The 24,462-nt window shown below is 46.6% G+C and overlaps 1 protein-coding gene across 1 annotated transcript in view; it reads left to right on the plus strand.

The window, feature by feature from the left end:
• The window catches only part of LOC138553633 (T-cell surface antigen CD2-like), a 176,979-nt gene that overhangs the window by 126,025 nt on the left and 26,492 nt on the right, over positions 1-24,462 (plus strand). Inside the window, exon 2 of the mRNA XM_069642571.1 lies at positions 18,626-18,865. Coding sequence (XP_069498672.1) covers positions 18,626-18,865 — 240 coding nt within the window. The remainder of the gene's footprint in view (positions 1-18,625; positions 18,866-24,462) is intronic.

Consider the following 24,462-nt stretch of genomic DNA (forward strand, 5'->3'; position numbering starts at 1 on the left):
GAGCGGCAATGCAGTGGGCAAGAGGTGCCAGGTATTGGTTGAACAGCCATGGAGAGAGGTTAGATCCCTGTGGAACACCACAGGTAGAGAGAGAGATAGAGGAGATAAAGGACCCTAGTTGGACCCGGGAGGGTCGATTGGAGAAGAAAGAGGTCAGCCAGGCCAGGGCCTGATTGGTGATACGCAGGTTATTATGGAGCTGGTTGTGCTCGATGGCATGGTTGACCGTGTCAAAAGCAGAAGAGAGATTGAGTAAGATGCGGACAGAGGGGGTATTAGAGTCGAGGTTGGAGAGCAGGTCATTGCGGATGTTCAGGAGAGCAGTTTCTGTGCTTCTGGCTGCTCTGAAGCCAGACTGATGATCATGGAAACAACCAACAGATTCAGTATGAAGATTAAGATGGGAGATGGCCAGCTTTTCCAGGAGTTTGCCCAGGAAAAGAGTGATGGAGATCGGGCAATAGTTAGCCGGGCAGGAGGGGTCGGCTGAGAGTTTCTTGAGAAGAGGGTGCACAAGAGAGAGCTTCAGGGGGGAAGGGAAGGCTCCTGTGGCGAAGGAGTAGTTGCAGAAGTCAGGCAGGGAAGGAGCAAGGGTTTCAATCTGGTCCTTGATGGTTTTAGAAGAACATGGGACAACCTGTTTTGATGAGACTTTCATAGATTGGACTTGTCTAGAAACCTTGATGGATGACAACAGAGGACAGGCAGCGAAGGAGGGAAGAGAGGTGGCCACAGGGGGGGCAGAGGTAGAGCAGAGAGTAGAGGGAGGAGGGGGAGAGGACAATAGAAAGAACAGGATGTCCTGAGTTTTAGAGATGAAATGAGAAGCCAGGGCCGTGCAGAGGGCTTGGGAGGGGAGAGGAGAGATAGAGACTGCTGCAGGATTGGCCAGCTCCTTGCAGATTTTAAAGGGTTCGGCTGAGTTGTTGGATGCCGCAGAGACGCAGGCTTGGATGTGGGCTCTCTTCTTGGTGCGGACAGAGAGCCGGTATTGCATTTGGAGCAGGCGGCAGGCCAGTTTGTCAGAGGATGCACAGGAAGCTAGCCATTTCCTCTCAGCCACACTGCACTTGCGTTTAAGGGTGACGAGGTCTGAGGCGTACCAGGAGTTTCACTTTGCTTTGGGCTTCAAGCAGATCCTCATGACAGGGGCAAGAACATCAATAGTATCAGAGATAGCAGATTGGAGCTTGGGAAGGGCTGTGTCAGGATGTGAGTCAGCCATAGGAGGAGGAGGGGTAAGAAAGTGGCGACGAAAGCATCAACATGCTGTCATGATGCCTACCCCCGGAGCACCAGGACAGACCCAGCACCCCCGGGAGCAGGCATCATGCCCTCGGGTAAAAGCCCAGCGGCCCTTAATAGGGGCTTTTTGGACTTTGTCCTGGCGCCATAGGCGCCAGGCTCATAATAGAGGGTGTTTGGTGCACTTACCTGACGCAGACCATGCTGCATGAAGCCTCAAGCCAAATGAGGCTTAGGAGGGACTATTTTATCAAAGGAACTATTTTACTTGGGTGGGGACCGTGGAAGAATACTTAACTGGAACTTCTTCCAAGGCTATTTAAACCATGCCCGGACTGCCACACGTGCTTCGCGTTGCTCTGCATCTAGCAGCTGAATGCTCACCGTGCCTGCTCCTGCATCTTGCCTCCAGCCACGCCCGCCTCGATCTTGGGATACCTGAAAGGAAGGAAGGGAAGAGAAAAGGTGAAAACCAAGAACTTAATCTAATTTCCTACCTGTCTCCGGAATCATCACACCAGCGATCCTGAAGATAGACATTCTTTAAAAGCATTGCGCTACTTGTAGCAGCGCCGCGCATCACTCACCTGCCTCGTGGGCTCTTCACTATCCACCGCGGCCCTCTGGGCATTCCGCCACATCTCTGCACCTGCAGGGGAGAAGAAGAGACAAAAGGTGAGCAGGAGGAACAAATGAGGAAAGCCTGATTTTTCCGTCACAAGTCTTACCTGGCCATATTTGATGGAACCACTCCTCATTTCGGGTCGGCGCCACTCCTTGGCCTGGTACTGCACCCCAGCCCCTAAGGGGAAAAAAGAAAGACATTACTAGAGGGATTCAAAGACATTTAAAGGGATTATTTTATCACAAACTCACCTGAGTTTATCTCCGGCAATATCCCTTGAAGCATCACTTCCACTCTGCACCTGAAAATAAGGACAGATCGCAGGTTAAGAAAAGCAAACAAAGAGAAGACTCTACTCTGGAACTTTTTAAACTGCATACTTACGGCATTTCGCCTTCCGAAACCAGTGAAGTAACCTGTCAAATACGCGCCCCTGCACCAGAAGCAGGATGGAGAGCTCATCTATTCAAACATTAAGGTGAGCCTTGATTGGGGATTTCGGAGGTGGTCAGAGAAGAGCAAAGGGGAGGTGGGAAGCAATCACAATACTCTGCAGTCAGTAAATCCCCTTTCTCCACCTACAGAAAGATTTTTCTACGGGCCAGACAAGCCAGATTTGGGGGTCCAGTTCAGTCGGTGTTTCGAATCCTGCGCATCACTCTTGAAGAGGTCACAGCAATCCAGACCAGGTCAGCACCTCCGTGGGAGCCAGGTGAGCGTTACAGAACGCGAAGCCTTCCTACAAATTCCCACCCAGGCGCTATGGAAACTTCTGAGACTGATATGTTGGCCCAATTACTGGGGGAATTACGGGCCGAAGTACATGCCGCTTGTCAAAAGACTAATGCCCTCAGGAGGGAACTAATCGTATCTAAGGAGCAAACTGATGACCTGGCTAGGCAGGTATTGCAAGGTCAAGCTGGGCAAACCCCTCTACCTGGTTCCGGGGGGAATTCTGTTCCTGTGGCTCCAAGTAACCCTGTGCAAATCAATCTACCTGGAAATATGCCGCTGGCCCCACCTGAACGCTTTGCTGGGGACCCCAAACGGTTCGCGTATTCATGATTCAATGTCGTTTGCATTTCCTATGCAGACCTAGGGCCTTCCCTAATGACCAGACCAAGGTAGCTTTTGTGTTGTCATACCTTAGCGGCTGTGCTGCCGATTGGTCAGTACCACTGGTTACTGAAGATGACCCAATCCTCCGGGATTTCCAAGGATTTCAAGCAAGCATGGAGAGATTATTTGCTATACATTCTCAGGGACAAGCTCTGGATGATGAACTTCTATCCCTGCGACAGGGCAACCAAGACCTCCTCTCCTACATAGCAACCTTTAACAGACTAATCGTGGAAACTGGGTGGCCAGAGGATAAAAGAATCACATTATTCTATCGGGGTGTACGCGCAGAACTTAAAGATGTCTTGGCCCAAGTTGTAAATCCGCCCCAAGAATGCACAGAATATATAGACTTAGTGGTCCAATTGGATCACAGGCTCCAAAACCGAAAAGCGGATCGGTCCAAGTTTGAAACCCGGGTGTTGGTCAAGACCCACGTCACTCCCAAAGGTGCCGATGTCTCAGAGCCTATGCAAATTGGAGGGGTTAGAGGACCTTTAACCCAAAAGGAACGTGAAAGGAGGCGGCAGTTAAAATTATGTCTTTATTGTGGGAACTCTGGACACTTTCTACGAGATTGCCCGGCAAAACCGCCCAAGAAGCTGGTAGGAGCCGCTGATAAAAACCATGAAGACTCTGTTTCGGGAAACGACTCCGCCCGACAAGCGTAGGGGTCCGCTTGCCGAGCTTGAAAACTAACTCTCAGACCTCGCATTTCATTGTGCCAATGGTTCTCGTAGATCCGGAACAGCCTAAGCGGTTGCATGCAATAAAGGCATACATCGATAGTGGGGCTATAGGAAACTATGTGGATCGTGAATTGGTCTCTAGAATTAACCTCCCTCTGCGTCCAAAAACCATCAAAGATGTCATCACCACAGTCGATGGAACTGAAATTGCCTCAGGACCGGTAACACATTCCACTACTGAGGTGACTCTTACTGGTCCGGACGGCCATCGGGAGGCAGTTGTGTTTGACGTAATCAAGGCCCCACAGTTTCAGGTTATTCTTGGAATTCCTTGGTTAGAGACACATAATCCTAGAATTGATTGGCGAGCAAAGAGAATAACCTTCCCGGATTGTGCACAAACCTGTTACCCAGAAAATCTGAAGATTAGTCTAGCATCTGTAACCTCTGTCTTCATGCAACTACCTCCGGAATACCAAGACTTTCAGGACGTCTTCCAAAAGGAACAGGCCAACACGTTACCCCCCCACAGATCGTACGATTGCCAAATCGATCTGGTGCCCGGTGCACAACCCCCTTGTAGCAGGATTTATGCCCTTACTGAACCTGAGAACCGGCATTTCAGACAATATTTAGATCAATACCTAGCCAATGGTTTCATTCGCCCGTCAAAGTCCCCGGCATCCTCGGCTTTGTTCTTCGTGCCCAAAAAAGAAGGCAACCTTAGAACTTGTATCGACTACCGCGCATTGAACCAGATAACGGTTAAAAACCGTTACCCTCTGCCTTTGATCCCTGAACTCCTTGACCAGGTGAAGGACGCTTGCGTATACACCAAGTTAGACCTCCGGGGGGCTTATCATCTGGTGCGAGTAAAAGAAGGCGACGAATGGAAAACAGCCTTCCGTACAAAATATGGTTTATTCGAATACCAGGTGATGCCTTTTGGGTTGTGCAACGCGCCTGCTGCCTTCCAATTCTTCATGAACGATGTCCTTCGGGAATTTATCGATGTTTGTGTTGTCGTATATATCGATGACATTCTTGTGTACTCCTCTTCGGAATCTGATCACAGAAAGCATGTCCGGGCCGTCCTTGAGAAATTGCGCCAGCACAAACTGTTTGCTAAGCTGGAAAAGTGTGTTTTCCATACCACCGAGGTGGAGTTTCTTGGATTCATCCTGACACCTAATGGGGTCCGAATGGACTCACGGAAAGTGGAGGCCATCCTCAAATGGCCATCTTCTAGCTCGGTAAAAGGGATCCAAAGCATGCTTGGTTTTGCCAATTTTTATCGCAGATTTATTCCGGAATTTTCACGTGAGGTACAACCCATCACTGCACTTTTGCGGAAAAATAAACGTTTCGAATGGACCAAGGAAGCCGAACAGGCCTTTCAGGAATTGAAAGCTAAATTCACATCTGCACCTATTTTGAAGCACCCGCGTCCCAATCTCCCATACATAGTGGAAACTGACGCGTCCAGTTTAGCCATGGGAGCTGTCCTGTCTCAGAGAGACCCTGAAACCAACCAACTGCATCCTGTAGCATTTTGGTCCAGAAAGTTCTCACAGCCTGAGGTAAATTATACAATTACCGATAAGGAATTATTAGCCATTAAGTCCGCCTTTAAGGCCTGGCGGCATTATCTTCTTGGCGCCAGGCACACCATCACCGTGATCACTGATCACCGAAATTTACAATATTTAAAGACTGCCAAGGCTCAATCATCACGTCAGCTCTGATGGGCTTTGTTGTTTGCTGAGTTTGATTTCGTAATCACTTACCGTCCCGGCTGTAAGAATGGCAAAGCAGACGCACTATCTAGAATAGGAATGGGAGAAATAGACACTAATTCAGAACCTGTGCCGATCATTCCCGAACAAAGAATTTTGGGATTAACATCCTTATAAACCTTTGAAGACATTCAAGCACGAGTAAAACAACTCCTAGACTCTACCGCCTTGCAGGATTGGATCCAAAGGGGGTCTTACTTTTCGGTCAACGATGGCCTACCTTACTTCCAAGGACACTTATTTCTGCCAGAAAAGGAATTACAAGAACTGGTTATTTCCAGTCATCATGATACCCTGATGGAAGGACATCCTGGCATTGCCAAAACAGAGGAAAAACTTAAACGACAATTCTGGTGGCCTTCCTGGCGAAAGGATATTACATCTTTCGTGATGTCCTGTGGAGTTTGCGCCCAAAACAAAGGCCAAAAGACAAAACCCGCCGGTCTTCTTCATCCTTTAGACATTCCACCAGCGCCTTGGCACACCTTGTCACTAGATTTTATCACGGACCTGCCCCCTTGTAATGGATACAATACTATTCTGGTTGTGGTGGATCTATTTTCTAAAATGGCTCATTTTATTCCGTTGAAAGGATTACCTTCAGCTTCAGTCCTTGCTAAGGAATTCCTCGAAAAATATCATCCGCTTGCATGGATTCCCGTCCATATTAGTCTCCGACCGGGGAAGCCAGTTTATTTCACATTTTTGGAAAAGGTGTTGTCAACTGGCACAAATCGACGTAAGACTCTCAACCAGCCATCACCCACAGACCGATGGTCAGACGGAGAGAACGAACCAGACCCTTGAACAATACCTACGGTGTATGTTGCACCAATCGGAGGGTAATTGGAAGGATTTGTTATGGGTGGCCGAATATGCATACAATAACTCGGTGCACGCTGGAACTGGACAAAGCCCCTTTTACACCCTATATGGACATTACCCTCGTACTTCAGATCTGGACTCTCCTCTGAGCTTTGAAATGCCCGCAGTAGATCATTTGCATTCCACTATAACTCAAGCATTCAAGAATGCAACTGCCCATTTGCAACAAGCGAAAGAAAAATACAAGAAAAATGCAGATCTGCATGGGAAGGAGGCGCCTTCATACCAAATAGGAGACCAAGTATGGTTGGCTACCAAACATTTATTACTCAAGGGACCTCGGACTTTTAATCCAAGGTATTTGGGCCCTTATTCGATCAAAGCTATCATTAATCCAGTGGCAGTCAAGCACCATCTGCCAGCTAACATGCGGATTCATCCCGTTTTTCATGTGTCACTTTTGAAACCAGTGCAACCAGGAACCAGATTAATAAAGCCACCAGAACCAATTCAGATAGATGGGGAGCCTGAATTCGAGGTGAAGAACATTTTGGATTCTAAAATTTCAAAATCAAAACTTTTCTATCTAATTGATTGGAAAGGGTACGGACCTCAGGAAAGATCTTGGGAACCCAGCGACCACGTACATGCACCTCGGCTGGTAAAAATGTTCCATCGGGATTTCCCAAACAAACCGAAACCTCCCGAGGGAAGGACCTTGGGAGGGGCCTTGGGGGGGAGTGCTGTCATGATGCCTACCCCCGGAGCACCAGGACAGGCCCAGCACCCCCGGGAGCAGGCATCATGCCCTGGGGTAAAAGCCCAGCGGCCCCTAATAGGGGCTCTTTGGACTTTGTCCTGGCGCCTTTGGCGCCAGGCTCATGTTGGACATCAGTCCTGGCGCCATAGGCGCCAGGCTCATAAAAGAGGGTGTTTGGTGCACTTACCTGACGCAGACCATGCTGCATGAAGCCTCAAGCCAAATGAGGCTTAGGAGGGACTATTTTATCAAAGGAACTATTTTACTTGGATGGGGACCGTGGAAGAATACTTACCTGGAACTTCTTCCAAGGCTATTTAAACCATGCCCGGACTGCCACACGTGCTTCGCGTTGCTCTGCATCTAGCAGCTGAATGCTCACTGTGCCTGCTCCTGCATCTTGCCTCCAGCCATGCCCGCCTCGATCTTGGGATACCTGAAAGGAAGGAAGGGAAGAGAAAAGGTGAAAACCAAGAACTTCATCTAATTTCCTATCTGTCTCCGGAATCATCACGCCAGCGATCCTGAAGATAGACATTCTTTAAAAGCATTGCGCTACTTGTAGCAGCGCCGCGCATCACTCACCTGCCTCGTGGGCTCTTCACTATCCACCGCGACCCTCTGGGCATTCCGCCACATCTCTGCACCTGCAGGGGAGAAGAAGAGACAAAAGGTGAGCAGGAGGAACAAATGAGGAAAGCCTGATTTTTCCGTCACAAGACTTACCTGGCCATATTTGACGGAACCACTCCTCATTTCGGGTCGGCGCCACTCCTTGGCCTGGTACCGCACCCCAGCCCCTAAGGGGAAAAAAGAAAGACATTACTAGAGGGATTCAAAGACATTTAAAGGGATTATTTTATCACGAACTCACCTGAGTTTATCTCCGGCAATATCCCTTGAAGCATCACTTCCACTCTGCACCTGAAAATAAGGACAGATCGCAGGTTAAGAAAAGCAAACAAAGAGAAGACTCTACTCTGGAACTTTTTAAACTGCATACTTACGGCATTTCGCCTTCCGAAACCAGTGAAGTAACTGGTCAAATACGCGCCCCTGCACCAGAAGCAGGATGGAGAGCTCATCTATTCAAACATTAAGGTGAGCCTTGATTGGGGATTTCGGAGGTGGTCAGAGAAGAGCAAAGGGGAGGTGGGAAGCAATCACAATACTCTGCAGTCAGTAAATCCCCTTTCTCCACCTACAGAAAGATTTTTCTACGGGCCAGACAAGCCAGATATGGGGGTCCAGTTCAGTCGGTGTTTCGAATCCTGCGCATCACGCTTGAAGAGGTCACAGCAATCCAGACCAGGTCAGCACCTCCGTGGGAGCCAGGTGAGCGTTACACATACACACGCTTCATAGGTCAGATAACCAAGAAGGTAGGTGGCTGGAGTTGGCTTGGCCTGAGGGGTAGATAGGGTGAGATGGGAGGAAAGGAGAAAGTGATCATGCCAGGATAAAGGAGTGGTGAGAGGGATAGATAGGGGAAGGTCTGAAGGGATCAGAACATCCAGAGTGTGCCCTGCAGAGTGAGTCAGGCCGGAGGGGAGAATAGAAACAGAGAGTCTCAGAGGTTGCGAAAGAGTCCAGAGGAAGGACAGGAAGCATCCAGGTGGATGTTGAAGTCTCCAAGAAGAAGGAGTTGAGTGGTCGAAGCCAGGAGGGAGGAGGAGAGGTTCACCCACTCAGAGAGGAAGGAGGAGATCTAACCAGGTGGCTGATAGATGGTAGCCAGATTAAGAGAGTGGCCAGGAGAGAGAGAAAGCCTACAGACAAGGAATTCGAAAGAGGAGTAGGCCTGCGTAGGAATTACAGAGGCAGGAATCCACTCTGGGAAGATCAGGGCTACACCCCCTCTGGAATGGTTGGATCTGGGCACAGAGAGGATCTTGTAGCCATCAGGGAGGAGAATGTCAAAGCTTGTGACAGAGCTGGCTGTGAACCATGTCTCAGTGAGACCGAGGACATTGAGACCGAGGAAGAGGCGGCAGATGTCAGAGGAGTGTTTGACAGCTGAGCGAGAGTTGAGAGTGGCAATAAGGAGAAGGTTGCCATCCTTGAAAGACTTCCGTGGAGGGGTTCAAATCAGAGGTATGCCCTGCAGAGGTGTAGAAGGAGCCCAAGGGGGAGTAGAAGAGGAAGAAGGAGAGGACAAGATAGCTAAAGAGGAGACAGAGGTGGGAGGCAAGGTAGCCGTGGAAGGGAGATAAGGGACAGCAGGAGAAGAAAGAAAATTGATGAGGTGCGGGAAATATCTATCAAAGAGGAGAAGGTTGGCCTGAGGGCCTTGGACCAAGATGGTAACATTCAGGTAAACATTAATGATGACCTACTGTGTGCCACCATTAAAGGGAGAAGAAAAGAAATGAGAAAGTACAGAGACAATATGAAGAGTCCATAGGTCTGGCGAGGGAATGACAAAGAGGATGTCAGTGAGGGTCTGTCTGTAGGAAGCACTGGTATAGTTGTTATTGATAGGGAGGCTTGGGTTTGAGACCAGGATGTCCTTTTTAAACTTCTTCTTACCAGACTTATTAAGGAGAGCAGGATAGTCGATAGAGAAGCAGTTAGAAAAGATAGGAAAAACACAGAGCACCATAGAGTAGGTGGGGGAGAGGAGAGATGAAGAGGGGGGTGGGAGGGTGGAGGTAAGGGGGGAAACACTAGGGCAGGACACACATAGGGGTACAAGCAGATGAGACAGAGAGGGATGAGACAATAGTGGTCAACTGACCAATACAACAAAAGCTCACACAATAGTAGAACAGTTTGCTAGATGCAGGGCCGGTCTTTGCGTCAGGCAGCCCAGGCGGCTGCCTGACGTCAGTCAGCCTCTAGGGGGCGCTGCACCAGCAGTCCACAGTGCTAGATTACACTTGTAACACATTTCCTAACATTATAAAAATGAATGTGCCTGTTCATTTTTATAATGTTAGGAAACTAACGTGTTGCACGTGTATTCTACCACTGGCACTGCTGTAGGCTGAGGCCTGGGCTAGGGCAGTTTCTAGTTCATTTGGTGCCCCGGGCGAAACACTAGGAATGCACCCGCCCCCGCATCCCATCCCATGCACCACTCCCACCGCACCACGCGCACCACTCCCACCGCACACCGCGCACCTCTCCAACTGCACCCTGCACGCCATTTCCAAATTACACCGTTAAGGAACTCCTACCCAAAGTCAAACAGTCTGTCACACAAGGAATGAATTGCCATTTGCAACGGTGGGCCACTTTTTCACTGGAGCCCAAGACAATTTTATGCCCCAGTCCCACTTAGGCTGCAGATAATGAGGACTGGGCACACCAACCAGGAGACCATGAATATGGCACAGGATGCAGTACATACAGCCAACGAAGAACACAAGATGCTTAAGGGGGTCTGGAGGCAACATAAGCCAAAAGGGCAATGACAAGGAGACACCTGAACCCAATAAACAATCACTTTAACATTCTTTGAATGGGAATCAAGGGTTATGTTTTGATGCAGTAAAGTCTTGACTGTTGTAAGGATACATGGACCATGATTATTTATTTATTCATGCAATGTTTGCCGGGTACCTGCATATTTATTTATTTATGCAATGTGTGTCGGATACAGGTATCCGACAAACATTGCATAAATAAATAAATTATCCATCTCCATGTACCCGACAAACATTGCATAAATAAATAAATAAACCGGTTCGCAGCTTAAAGAATATTTACTCAGCAACACTGGTCAAAACTATTATCTGCATAGTGCAGATAACTCCTCACTAGTGCCATGGAAGTGGTTTAAAGTGTAATTGATATATAGTTTGGAAAAGAAGCGGCATGAAAGAAATAGCACTGCTTTAAACTATTATTTTGGCAATTTTCTGGGCTTGCAGGGACGTACCATGGGCCCAAACGGGTCTCCGTTTGTACCGTGTCAGGGCCCACGGTGCGTTCCTGCAAAGCACGCCCACCTCCCACCGCACCTCTCCTCCCATCTCAATGCCAGCACGAAACCATTTAGTGACTAACGGGCCACCATTAGCAGTTTCCTGCTGGCATTGTGATGGAATGGGCTGGTCTTAGCTGCAGGGGGACCTAAAGTGTTTTTATTGGTGTGCTTATGCCCCCCACCCAAAGTGGCGCGAAAGTGGTCAGAGGGAGCCTCTAACTTCTGTAATGTCACGTAGTACTTTTGTACTACGTGATATTACAGTTGGAAGGGGCAGCGCCAGCACCTGACCTGCGGAACTTTCCCCACGTCAATGCGCCGCCCGACAAACTGGGAAAATCCATCCCCTCCAGAGGCTCCAGGGACCGGGGCAATTGCGCCATCCGGGGCTATTGTGACCCGGGCAGTTGCCCGCCTTGTCCGGGCCAAGAATCGGGCTTGGCCTCGGCCCTCAGGCAGGGCAGGGCAATTGGCATATAAATTAGCAACATTTGTTGCTTTATTACCTTCCCCCGGCCCCAGGTTGCGCCGGCGCTGCTGGCGCCAGCCAGGCCCATGGGCGCACGTGCAGTGTGCCCTCCTCCAGGCTATGGGCGCGCACTGACACTGAAGTGTCGATCGATTGGGGCTGGCTGGTGTTGTCGGACCCGGACATTACAGCAAAGAGGAGTGAGTGGGTCACTAAATCCTGAAGTTGTTCCCATCACAAGCACACACTGCCAAGCAGCAGCAGAATCAGCAATTACAAACAGTTGCTGGATCCTGCACTTGCTGATTGGCCTTGTTTCAGGAAACCCGTCAGTAACTACAGCCTGCCGTGGCAAGCACACTTCTTTGCTCCTGCTCCCGTCCTCGCAGGTGAGGCCCATTGCTGCATAGGCATTTTATTTATTTTAAAATGGTATTGCAGAGATTACTGGGCCATCCAAGAACAGCCTCTGGAGGCCAGAAAGCTAGACACTTTTGTCAAGGCTCAAGTAGTCATGAAAAAGGAAGCGAGCACTGGTGGTGGACACTCCTCAGGAGATCAAAAGGCTGGTTCTCGAAAGACCTGGGCAGAGTGTCACCGTCAGCAGATCTTAGACAGTTGCACGTTCCTGCAGGGTTGGATTGGTCGTTCCGTTGGCCGGGCCAAAATCACTTTGAGGGCGAGGCCCTGTGGGCCCGTACCACGCTTGGGCCGGTTTGGGGGTTACTACGCCCCCCTAGTTCCCTCTCCCGAGCATATTGTTCGTCGTTCCCTCTTCCCTGGGCATGCACTGCTGACTTTATTTTAGTGCAAGAGTTTCATACATTTCACTGTTCGCTCAGACTTGTCTTATACTCTACTTTGTTGTTGTGCTTCTTTTGTTTGGAATAGCAATCACGCTAGTCTAACGAGATAAACAAACACCTACACGAACGCGCCTTGTGAATGATGGTGTGAAGGATGGATGCAGGCGCTGGACCAAAAGCTGAGCGAAGTCTGCACAGCAGCTGGCTTGGGAAAGCAACTCAGCAACTACAGTAGAAACGTCTCTGTGGACGGTTGGCCCGTCTTCCGTATAATGCAAATACCCAGACTTGCAGGATGCATGCTTCACTTTCTTTGTTCCATTGGGGGCGACATGCTGTAGCATCAATTCATGGCCTTTAAAATACCCTGCACGGTACGGCTTCCAATCTCCTTTAACACAAACGCTGGGAAATGGCCATGACTAGTTAACGCCACATTAATCAAAGCCACGTCTCCAAAGAATGGTTCAAGTGTTAGGGAATCACCTGCTCACACTTTCTGTCATGCGACCAACCAGTGCGCAAAAGATGTTTCAGAGCGTGGGGCTCTTGATGCCACCCATTTCTGCATTTGATACACCAGCAGCTAAACACACCCTTGGGAGGCAGCTCCTTCTGCATAGTCCATGTCTCTCCCAAGCTCGGGACAATATTCTTTACCATAATGGAGAATGTGAGAAAGCGCAGGGCTGCATGGCTGGGGGGTGAGGGTGGAGGGCAAAGCGCACTATGCTTGGGGTACACTGGAGATGCTTCCCCTGATACCCACAGTACTCCAAGACCCTTGAAATGAAATTTGTCTATACACTGCACAATGTGCAAGGGCCGCTGTTATTCAAGCAGCACGCGACTAGTAATTTGCAAAAAGTAAACTTAACGAGCCCCAAGAAAAGGTATCTTCCACCCTTTAAGAATTTGATTGTTTTTGTTTTTATGTTGGGATTGTAGACATCGTTTTTCTTTGCGATTTTACAGTTTCATGGTGCTGTCGGGAGCTAAAATGAGAGATCACGAAGGAAGCATTTAAGAATTTTGAGAGTTCACAAGCATGAGCGAAACAAAGCCCAGTACTCGTACTGCCATTTCTCTGCCGCGGTAATGCACTGCAGTGTGTTTCAATGTCAAGTCCACATTGTAATGTCCTAATTTTAGAACGCCACCTCTCCAACATTAACATTGGGAGCTATGTTGAATTGTACATGCATGTTAACTCTCTGCATATGTTTAAAGTAGACTTTACCACTCACATGGAGTAGTGATATTGTTTACGTGTGTCCCTCCTAAATATGTTTAACTTCCCTTGAAATATTTGATTCAATACATATTGCATAAATGCATGTATTTTAATGCTGAGATAGACGGGCTTGTTCAGCTATCGGTGGGTATGTTGCTGGTGCTTGTTCTTGGAGGTTTGAGTAACACTGTTCAAGACCAGTCCATCACCTTTTGAATGAATGAATGATTGTTTATTTGTATAGCGCCTATACACAATGTGTTTCAAAGCGCTTCAAGTAAGGAAGGGAACAAGGAAGAAAAACATTCACATTCTTACAGGTCCTTGAAACAAATCAGAATGTGAGAAAGCTATCATGTCATACCAGATAGTACAAGTGCATGGAACAATAAGGGAGAGGCGGGGAAGGAAAAAAGGAGACAAAACTAGCAGTAGTATTACTATGCCTGGCGACAATTGTTACAGTGCAAGAGTGACAAGAGGAGGGGGAGGAGGGCTGGGGAGGGTGGGAGGAGAGGGGAAGGGAGAGGTAACAGAACAAATGACTATCGTAAGGGTCAGCGACTGACCAAGGTAGTGCTGGGGAGGGTGAGGATGGAGAAGACAAAGGGGAACAGGGGCAGAAAGACAAGCTATTATCAGATGTGAAGGACAATGATACAAGTAAGTGCTAAGACTGGCTAAATGTTTGAGGGCATACGAATGACATTAGTTTAGATCTGAAATTGTCGATTCTCTGACCTGAGTCACAGCAGCAAACTGGTCACTGTTACTAAAAATGAAAGAGCAAAAGTAGACTAACATAACCAGGCCTGTTCGGGTTTGACCCTCTTATTGTTGTTTTCTGAGGTTCATGAAATTCAGCAGATGCCAGCATTGACAATTTTGTTAACTCTTAGTCCCCACTCCCACTGCTCAGCCCATGCCACATGCATGAGATCACAGGTCGGGGGAGGGGGGCGCCAACAATGCATCCCGCCTTGGGTGCAATCTGTTGTAAGACCGGCCCTGGCTAGATGGACAAAGTAGTTGGAAAATGAGAACCTGGAGGAAGGAAGAATGCAGCGGAAACACCCAGCATTACAATGTAAGACAGGGCAGTCAGTGAGGCGAACACAAAACCATACAACGAATAGCAAGAATATAGCAGCCTTTGTGTGGCAAACTGCGGCGAGTGATTGGATTTTAGTGGTTATTAGTTCTTCTTAAACTTGTTGGTGCTGCCTACATTTGTGGTTTGCTGCTCTAAGGGCTGCACAGAGCTAATAGAAGTACTCAAATGAAGGATACAAACACTGTTGCCAGGTGCTCCTAACATACATTTATTTAGTAGTAACTGTTATCTTCACAGCTTAGTTGTATTTCTTTCTCAACTTCTTAAGGTTAACATCAATGCCCTCAACACGTGTTTCCCCACTTTACATTAGTGGTTCATCAGGACGGAAAGTGAATTTGTACAGTCGCTGAAAAGTAAAAATGGTGAACAAGAAATAAAACTTATTTCCAATATTTGTGGTTTAGTATTTTCAAAATATATATCTAATAGACAAGATTTCTTTAGCATATATGTGAGTGCTGCATTTAAAGTTTCAATGCATTTTATACCAAAAAATATGTTTCTTAAGAGAAGAAAAGCATTGAGACATTCTGTTTAGAAAAAAAACATTGAAAACTTCATGATTTGAGTTTGGCAAAAAATATAAATATATATATATATGTGTGGTACACAGCTTAATGTCATATTTTAGTAAGAAGTGCTTACTCTTTTAGTGATTGTCCTCTTGTTATGGAAGTAGTGATATTGTCATATGTGTCTTGAATTGAATTAGTTCACTTGGCTTGCATTATAATTCTTAAATGTATCCTTTTGAGGGAAAGAATCCTGTGAGCTTCTTATAGTGGTAGACAGTTCCTGCAGTTTGTATACATTTTAGGTTATACTTAGAGGCTATAAACTTAAAGTTTGCAAATCTCTGCAAGTAAATAGTAAAATGATGAGGTTGGGTCTAAGATTGAGGCAAGATTGTTGGCAGCAGCATATGAGGAAACCTTTACTAATCTGCTGGATCGGGTCGCTCCACTTAAATCTAAAATTATCAGGGAAAAGACCAATAACCAGAAATGGTTCACCCCAGCCCTTGCTGCTCGTCAACAAGAAAAAAGAAGGGCAGAGAGAGTGTGGGAAAAAGAACAGACACAAGAGAATAAAACCATCTGGAAGTCACTTGATAAACTATACCGTAATGAAATTATACTTGCTAAAAAGAACTTTGACGACAACCAGATTGAAATTCTAACAATGATTCAAAAAAGCTCTTTGACATTTTTTAGAGATTTAGAGAAACCCAGGGCCCAATTAAATCAATTTATTCCCCAAACAACAGACTGTGAAGATCAAAACAGCGCATGATAACATCAGGAAGAATATGGAACACCCACATTATAGTGGTGGTGCTCAGCGGAGGGAGGAAATGGTCCTGCAGGCTAATGGGGCATTTTCATTTAAACCAGTGTCCAATGAAATTATGGAGAACATTTTGAAGAAAACGGGACCTACCACATGTTTTGGGGAAAATCTCCCTTCTAAAATCAGACTGGACAATAGAGAGCCCTTTACTCCATTCTTGGTTTGTGTGTTAATGCTGCATTCCTGAGTAATGAAGTACCCGATATACTGAAATAAAGGGTGACGGTAACTCCATTGATTAAAAATGCAGGATTGGATCACACACTTCATACTAACTATAGACCGATAACGAATGTGCCTTTTCTGCTGAACATTATTGATAAAGCGGTGACTATGCAATTACAGCAGCATTTGGAACGTGACGATTTACTACATCCAAAGCAATCAGGCTTCAGATCATTGCATGGTACAGAGTGTGCTTTGCTGGATCCACAGACTGAAATGCTTATATTCATAGATGCAAGTCAATCCGGGCTGCTGATGTTGTTCGATCTATCAGCAGCCTTCGATCTTGTGGATCATGGCAAGCTTCTCCAAAGGTTAAAATACCTAGGGACCTGCTCTGAAGATGTAGTGCATTGGATCAGTTCATTCCTGAGTGGCAGGCAGCCAAGAATCGTCTGGGAAAAGGCTTACTCTGGATTGGAATCATTAGAGTGTGGGGCCCCCGCGCGTGTTCATCCCCTGAACGTTATTTAACATCTTCTGTAGGCCTTTCTATGACCTCCTAGATAATTTGGGAGCTCAATTCAGTAATTACGCTGATGATACACAGCTTATTTTAGCATTGAGTGGAGATTGTGAAAAAGATGCAGAGAGAATCACCCTTATATATGGCACAATGCAAAGTAACCCATTATTGCTCAGAAAGCAACTGAAAAGCGTCCTGTTCCAATAAGGTTGTTAGACCGCCACCATCCTGGTTTCTTAAGTCGGTTTCTTTCTGCGCCCTGTTGCCTGCGGGCTCCGGCGCAATATAAGTATATACATAAATTAAATAAATAATACCCTCTATCAAGCCCAGCCTCTCTATCTGTTTCATTGTTTGCAGATCCCGCAGAACACCTCTTACAGGCTGCCGACCGGGGCACCTTTTCGGGCCTTTATCGCTCCTATTTTGGCCTCACTGCAGTGGCTTCCTGTGGGGAAACGGGTGGAGATCCAAGCACTCTGCATGGTGCACCGGGACTTTTATGGCTCAGGTCCTGAGTACTTGCAGGTCAAATTCCCCCTTATGTCCCCTCTCGTTGTCTATGCTCTGCATCTCTTCATCTTGTTCAAGTTCCCCGCTTTCACCACTCTAGATCAGGTGGCCGGGCCTTCTCTGTTGCAGCCTCCAGGCTGTGGAACTCCCTTCCGGTGACCGTGCGTGCCACACAGGATCACCTGCTGTTTCGCCGCACCTTGTAGACCTTTTTGTTTTAGCTCACCTTGTATTTCGATCCCCTCTTTTTCTCTTTCCTTCCCTTCCAACCTCCCAGCAGCGCCATGATGCACCCATTGGTGAAGGAGTGTGTGATAAATAAATAAATAAAGGTTACACATATGAGTAGCTCCATAGACAGGGTAGAGAGAGTGGAGGAGGAAGGTATGAAGGCACGTGATGTTAGGAAGAGAGGAGTAGAGGAGAATGGAGCAGTGGCAGTGGACTCCTATTATAATTTGGGTTTACCTTTAGTAATAAACAGGTCACAAAGTACTTGCCTTACAGATGCATATTCCCACCTGCAGCCTTGCAGCTGGAAGTACTGCAGTTCAATTGATGTAGAGCAGGTGGGCAAACCTTCCCCTGCCATGCTCCCACCATTTGAAGCCAACTACTCTTGATGCTCTAAGTTGTAGAACGGAATCAGGTCTTCCAAAAACATATGAAGACCTGCCTTTTCCAGCAGTGGTTTCTGGGACGTCACCCGCAGTGGCACAAGGTTCTGGGCAGGGATCTGAAGTGCAAGAAGGCACTTGTGGCGTTAGTCATGCTTTGTACGTTCTTCTTAAAATAACATGGATGGTGGTGGTGGGACCCAGTGACATTGGAGGGAAATGCTTGATAAAACCTAGAACCTGGTTTCTCGTATGCCCTTCATACCTGTCTTGTAATTTCCTGCCGGCCTTCTTTCAACTCAAAGTCATCAAGGCTGGAAGAAGTAGCCAGGCATGCAGACAGCTGTGCTAAAGCTGGGGTGCCTGGAAGATCCAGGTGAGGTGCAACTACCTCTGGCCCTCAGATAGGTAATTCCAACCCTCTACTGGGTCATTCCAAGTCGCTTGATGACCATTAACATAAGTCTAGGGGTGGCATTTGATATGCTTGCACCCGAGGCAGGGGGAAGAAAGATTACATTTGATAAGCAGGTAAGAGGAACGTTTCAGCCAATCAGAAATTAAGAATGAAATAGAGAATCGTAGGACTAGGATATAACAAGAGAAAATAAAGAACAAGAAAATAGTCATGAAGGGAACGAGAGGGGATATTAAAAGTAAAACAATATAAATAGGTGGAAATAGAAGAGGGTGCTGAGCTCTACTCATAGTATGTCAAAGGTCACAATGTTATGAGATGCCACACGTGGACCTTTCAGCCCTGTACCTGATAGAGGTTTGACTATTAATCCTGTGTCAAAATGTCTCAGGACCAAACTTTAAAACATTTTTCTTTCAGACCCTGTGTCCACACCTGAGGTGAATTACACATGCCTTCTGAACGCCACTGTTCAGCTGTCCTGCCTCATGGAGAACGGCACAGACCCATCCTATTCCTGGAGTGTGAATGGGGCACCCTCATGGCTCCCTTCCAGGGAAGTAGAGATGAGCTACGAGTCTGTCCTCAGGAACGTGACCTGCACCGTGAAGAACCACGTCAGTGAGGAACAGAGTCACTCCACTGATGTCACCTGCCCAGGTAAGGAGGCAGAGGTCATGGGGCGCAGCTAGAGCAGCGGGGCTGCATGTTTGATAGGAGGAAGGTCTATTTTCTGCCCAGAAACGCATCGTTAAAAATGGTGCAATTACAATGAGGCTGGCCAATGATATCACACGTGCCAAATGAAGGCCTGCTTCACAGGGCCACTAGAACAGACATAAGTGGCAAGTAATTCTGGGAAGATCACAAGTAAGAGGTTCCGGCACTTAAGAGAAAGGCGCAGTCAGGTGGATAAATGGCTGAAAGCCACAGCTAAGTAGAGACATTTGGCGCTGCTGTTTAGTACCTTGTCAGCAGAGCAGGAGGCACCTAGGGATCCAAAAACACACATTCTCCTATAGCATAGAGTAGGAATAGGCACCTAGGGAAACAAGAACACGTATTCTCCTATAGCATAGAGTAGAAGGAGGCACCTAGGGATCAACAACACATACTCTCCTATAACATATGCATGTTGGATGCCAGATTATACATATGCCTTACATTATTCCCTGGTAATGTCATGCTGGGATGCAAATATGGACTATGGAGTGAATCCATTACTGTGTAGCCATAAACATACCCGGTCACCCCACAGAAATTGCAAAGCTAACTTTACACCTTTTTTCTTCAGCAGAGCATAATAGTAAGTACACAATAACCCTGCATCAATTTCTATTGTGCTGCTACTTACTAGATGAACTCAGATGAAATGCTCTATTAAACGTCAAGTGTCCCAATACTGGATCCCCCGGATGGCATGTCGGAATGCTGCTTTAACAGATCACAAATAGTGGTTGACAACATGCGCTCGTCACCACCGTAGTGGTCTAGCAACGCCTGACCTTGTCTGCGAGGTGTGTATTGTGACGCTGCAAGGGTGTTGCCAGACCTTGGTCTGTGGATAAGATAGAAGAGGTTTGGGTGGTGGGGTGAAAGGATTGGAGGATTAGGCAGGGGCACAGCAGTTTAGTTGGGGGGACACAATAGCGATGAAGGGGAAGGGGCAGTGGTTGTAACAGTGGGAATGTGTGTTTCTATTTTGTGATTAGTTGCAAGTCAGTATGAGAGTACATTTCTGTAATATGTGGCTATATCTATGAATGAGATTGCATAATGTAATTTAGTGAAATTAACATGTTAAATAATTATACGTTTAATAATTAAACTCATAAACCCAAATTAAGTTCACACTTAAGAACATATGGGTACATACTAAAACTTCTGGTTTTAGTCAAATCTCACTTGTTTCACCCTAGTAAGTAACAACCTTTTACCACTTACCTCCATGCCTCTCGCTCTCCTGTCCTCTGCCTTGACTGCAGACCTCTTCAATGGGCAAGACTTACTCCCAACCCAATAAGCCCTTTCATTGAAAGTGGCTGCTTAATACTACTAGATCTCTGATCACTTACCAACATAGATGCCGCCGTCTCTGTGCCCAAAGACATGCCATCCAATTATTATCATCGCTGTGGAAGGGAGGAGATGAGGACCCACACAAGCCTGCAGGAGATATCCTGAAGCAGGTTAGATATTGCCACTCATTAACTCTCAGTTACAGAACAAGTGGCTCAATGAATCGCTTTACTCTACAGACCCTCAGCTCATTGACATAAACCCCAGTGTCCCAGAAGACCAGCGCAAGCATCCTTAGGAATATTCATATCTAGCTATCCTCTGTGCAAGGTCCAAATGCAAGCTCGCAACATGCTCTGTACCGTATGTGAAATATTCCCCCGTGCGCAACCAGGTGTCATAGGTGCTCGGAATATCTGTGACACTACTTTTTCACAGTGTTTATGTGGCAAAGAAACCTTTTACGATAGTGTCAGCTAGCGTGTCTCTGGCTCTTGGGAAGGCTATTGTCACATGCGTGATTAATTAGTTAAATAAATAGACCATTTTGGCATTGATTCAGAAGTCAAATATCCATAAATCTTAAACCAATGAAGCCCCTACGCATCACCCACTATCGTGAATGGAAAATGGATGAACGCGGCCTATACATGTGTATTGACAACCGCAAACTGAACACCTGCACCAGACTAGTCCCGGAGTGAATGAAGCATTGGTTTGTCTGATGGAATACACTGGTTACGGTAGAGTATGACCAGGGGTGGCAGGTTCCCTGCCTAGGTCTGAGAAGCCGGGAATACTAGATTCCCATATACCCACAGGTTCACGAGAAGATGCCCTTTATTTGTCCAGCCACCTTCTATGAGTTTACCCACATGCCGCAACGGATTTCAGGTACACCAATTATTTTCCAGTCTCTGATGGGGAGAGAGCGCCAGGTGACATGAGCCTGTAGGAGGTGCTAGTGAACTTGAATAACAACATCGTTTTCATCCAATCTTTGAAAGAACATGAACAAAGGCTCCTGAAAACATTAGTTGAGAAATGCCAGTTCTTCAGGAGCAGAGTCAAGTACATGTATCCTTGCATCTACAGATGGCATTCTGTACATCCCGCTATTATAAAAGCACTCTGCAGTGGGCAAAGTTTCACTACATGAACTCTGATGCATTCTGTGCTTTTTCTACTATTACTGGACATTCATATCAGCCCTTAGAAATATCAGCTGGCCACCCACCACCTTGTCCAAAGACTACTGAACCGTAAAGAAGGGTATGAAAACTCCTGCAATCAGATGAGGTCTGGCTGTTTTTTGGAGGAAATGGACTTTGCCCCTTCAAACAAAGATTTAACCAAACTGATCAAAAGCCTCAGTCAAGCACCTGTCACATACTATGCAAATTCATGCATCCAGCATGGCAATGCCAGTCTCATTGGGTTGGGAGCTGTGGCCTACCAGGAGAGTGACAAGGAGACATGACCAGTTTGATTCTCAGAAATTAATATAACATATATATCTACAGTGCTAAATTCACTGTCTGCAATAACAGCAATCCCATGACCTATGCATTGACATCTGCAATACTGTACTTCACGACAGACCAATGGCTTACTGCCTGCTCTGGCGACTTCTGGCAGATGCAATATCATCCCTGAGCCCATTGTTGGAGTAGAACAACCTCAGTTTCTTTCACAACCAACCAACATCCACATGATCAAATGCGGAGTAAAGGTCCAGTCCTGCCATGTACACGGTTCTCGCTGTGCATCCAACGGCCTGTGCCATACATGAGGCAAGCGTCATATGGCTGAGTGTGGTCCCGATACCTTTCCTGAACCCAGTTTGTAAAGGGTTGAACCGATTTGTTGATTTGGCCCGCCTCGTTAATTCTTTAAAAGCAAGGTTTCCAGAATGTTAGAAGACACATCTAATAACGAGATGGGCTGGCCACTGGTAGGGGTCTATCTGTGTCCTTTTAAAATAAATTGGAACCAGGATTGACAAGTGCCACGAATCTGGGCGTTGCCTGTTTCAATGATCTGATTGAACAATCTATAAAGTATGTCTGCCCATAGTTCCTTTCTATTGTTTAGAAGGCTATTGGACATACCATCCGGACCACAGGCTGCTCTCGAATCATTCAGTCTGTCAATTATCATCTCAATTTCATACCTGCCAAAGTCACATGTCCAGGGAATCTCAGACAAACTGACCACCTTTGTTATTAAGCTAGAACTTCCAACCTCCCCCTTATATTTCATAGTGAAATGCTCTACCCATGCTCCCTCTGAAACACAGGAGGCTGACATTCCATTTGCATCTAGTTCTTCTGATTCAAATGCCACCATATCCATCTGGCATCCTTTTTTATTAGATGCCCAAACAAGTCACGGCTCTACTTTATACAAATCTGCAGCTTAAAATCTTTTACCCATTGTTTGTATTTCTGTCTGCGAGACTGAATAGCTTGCTTCTGCACCTTCCATTCAATCACCTTCACCTTCCTCTGTTTCCTAATATCTGACCACGTGACCCGTTTCTGTTGGGTAATCGCCCTATCAAAATGGGTTTTATTATTGACAAAGACCTGTTGCTCCCAACATCTAACTGAGGAACTAAATTTCTCCAACAGTGTCAAAGTTTGACTAAACTCCTCAAGAGCAGTGCAGCACGCCTTCTCATGTTCACTCAAATTACGCCACCATTTACAATTTCTCTGTAGAATTGTTGACCTTCACCATATTTTTGCTAAGCTGTAGTACCCTATTCGTAGAGGCATTTACTACCAGGTGTGTACACTTTGTTTTCTCTATTACTCCCCACCCCCTTTGCAAAAATAGTTAAGGAGCCCTCGAACATGTCATTGTCACTGCCCCCGTCAGTTAAACCTCAAATGATTTAATAGTTACAGGTTTGATATTTGCTAGATAGATGTAGTCTGGAGTCGAATGTGAGGCGTGGCCATGCCACGTGGGTACTGGGGGTGAACCGGAGGGAGACAATGCTTTCAGTTGAAATAAGCCCCATCTCGCCAGGAAGCCTGCCCATATGAGCCCATGCTTACCGATAATACACTGTGATTCAATTCCAGTGGCACATCGAGCCCCCTCTGCTCCCCCAATTCATCAAAGGAAGATGCGAGATTAAGACAAATACAATTAAGGTCCCCTCCTAAAACGATTGGACCTACATCATCCAAAACTGAGTGAAAGCATATTATTAAAACATTCTCTATGTCATTTAGCACAGAATCTATTCCCACCCTCACCGCAGTGAAATAGATATTAATAGTAAGTATCGCCTGGTCTTTCCCATGTAGTACTTCAGTAAAGAAGGTGATTAGAACTGCTTCTTATGTTGTGGCAATACAATTGAAAGCCATCCCTGCTTAATTTTAATAGCCGCCAGGATTCCTCCAAATGGGCATCCTTTTCTGCCTTTCTTTGCCTTTTTGTTATAATGCTAAACCCAACCATTATAAGGGGTAGTAGTTAACAATGTTTCCTGAACAAACACAATATCGTATCTTAGAAAGACTGCCCTCACACCCGCTTTCCGAAAGCAGCTATGCCCCCGAGAGTTAGCACTTACAACTTTGCACTCCTGAGTTTTGGAATCCAGGTCTACCCCCTTTGGACATGGTGAGTGTGGAAGCCAGCCAGGCCCAGTTTGCTGGGACCTTATGAGGGTGGACCTGCCTCTGTCCATCTTGAGTCACTAAGCATTTTATGTTCTTTTTCTTATATTCCCCACCCCACCATTTATCCACAATATCCTCCATCAAATCATTCTTCCGTGCATAAAAACATTCGTACCCTCTTACCTGCAATTCCTCGTGATTGGCATAAACCAGTTTCTCAATAAGCTTTGCGTACAGATGGACTGCGCACTTCCCCACCATCCTTTTATCAAATAGATGGAAAAACCTAATGTCTGAAGCAGCCACAGCTCTCAGCTCTGTGATGGTAGAGAAAAGCTGCAGTACTCTGGCTCTATTCAAGGGCATATCCTTCTCCTCTTCTAATACTGATTCAGGAATCAGTGCTGAAGAAGACGATTCTGGGGTGTATGCGTTTCTTCCATGTTTAGGTGTCCCACGTTTACCCCGTTGCCTCTCCCACCATTGATCTTTCACATTCCTCAGTGTAGCCGGACTACCAGTTCCTGCTCTAGGCAGTATCATAGCATCAGTGCTCTTATTGTTACCCACATCAGAAGCCTTACAGGTGCAGGCACA

This window comes from Ambystoma mexicanum, unplaced genomic scaffold (assembly GCF_040938575.1).
Source record: "Ambystoma mexicanum isolate Mex_15411 unplaced genomic scaffold, UKY_AmexF1_1 Mex_scaf124, whole genome shotgun sequence".
NCBI classification, from domain to species: domain Eukaryota; kingdom Metazoa; phylum Chordata; class Amphibia; order Caudata; family Ambystomatidae; genus Ambystoma; species Ambystoma mexicanum.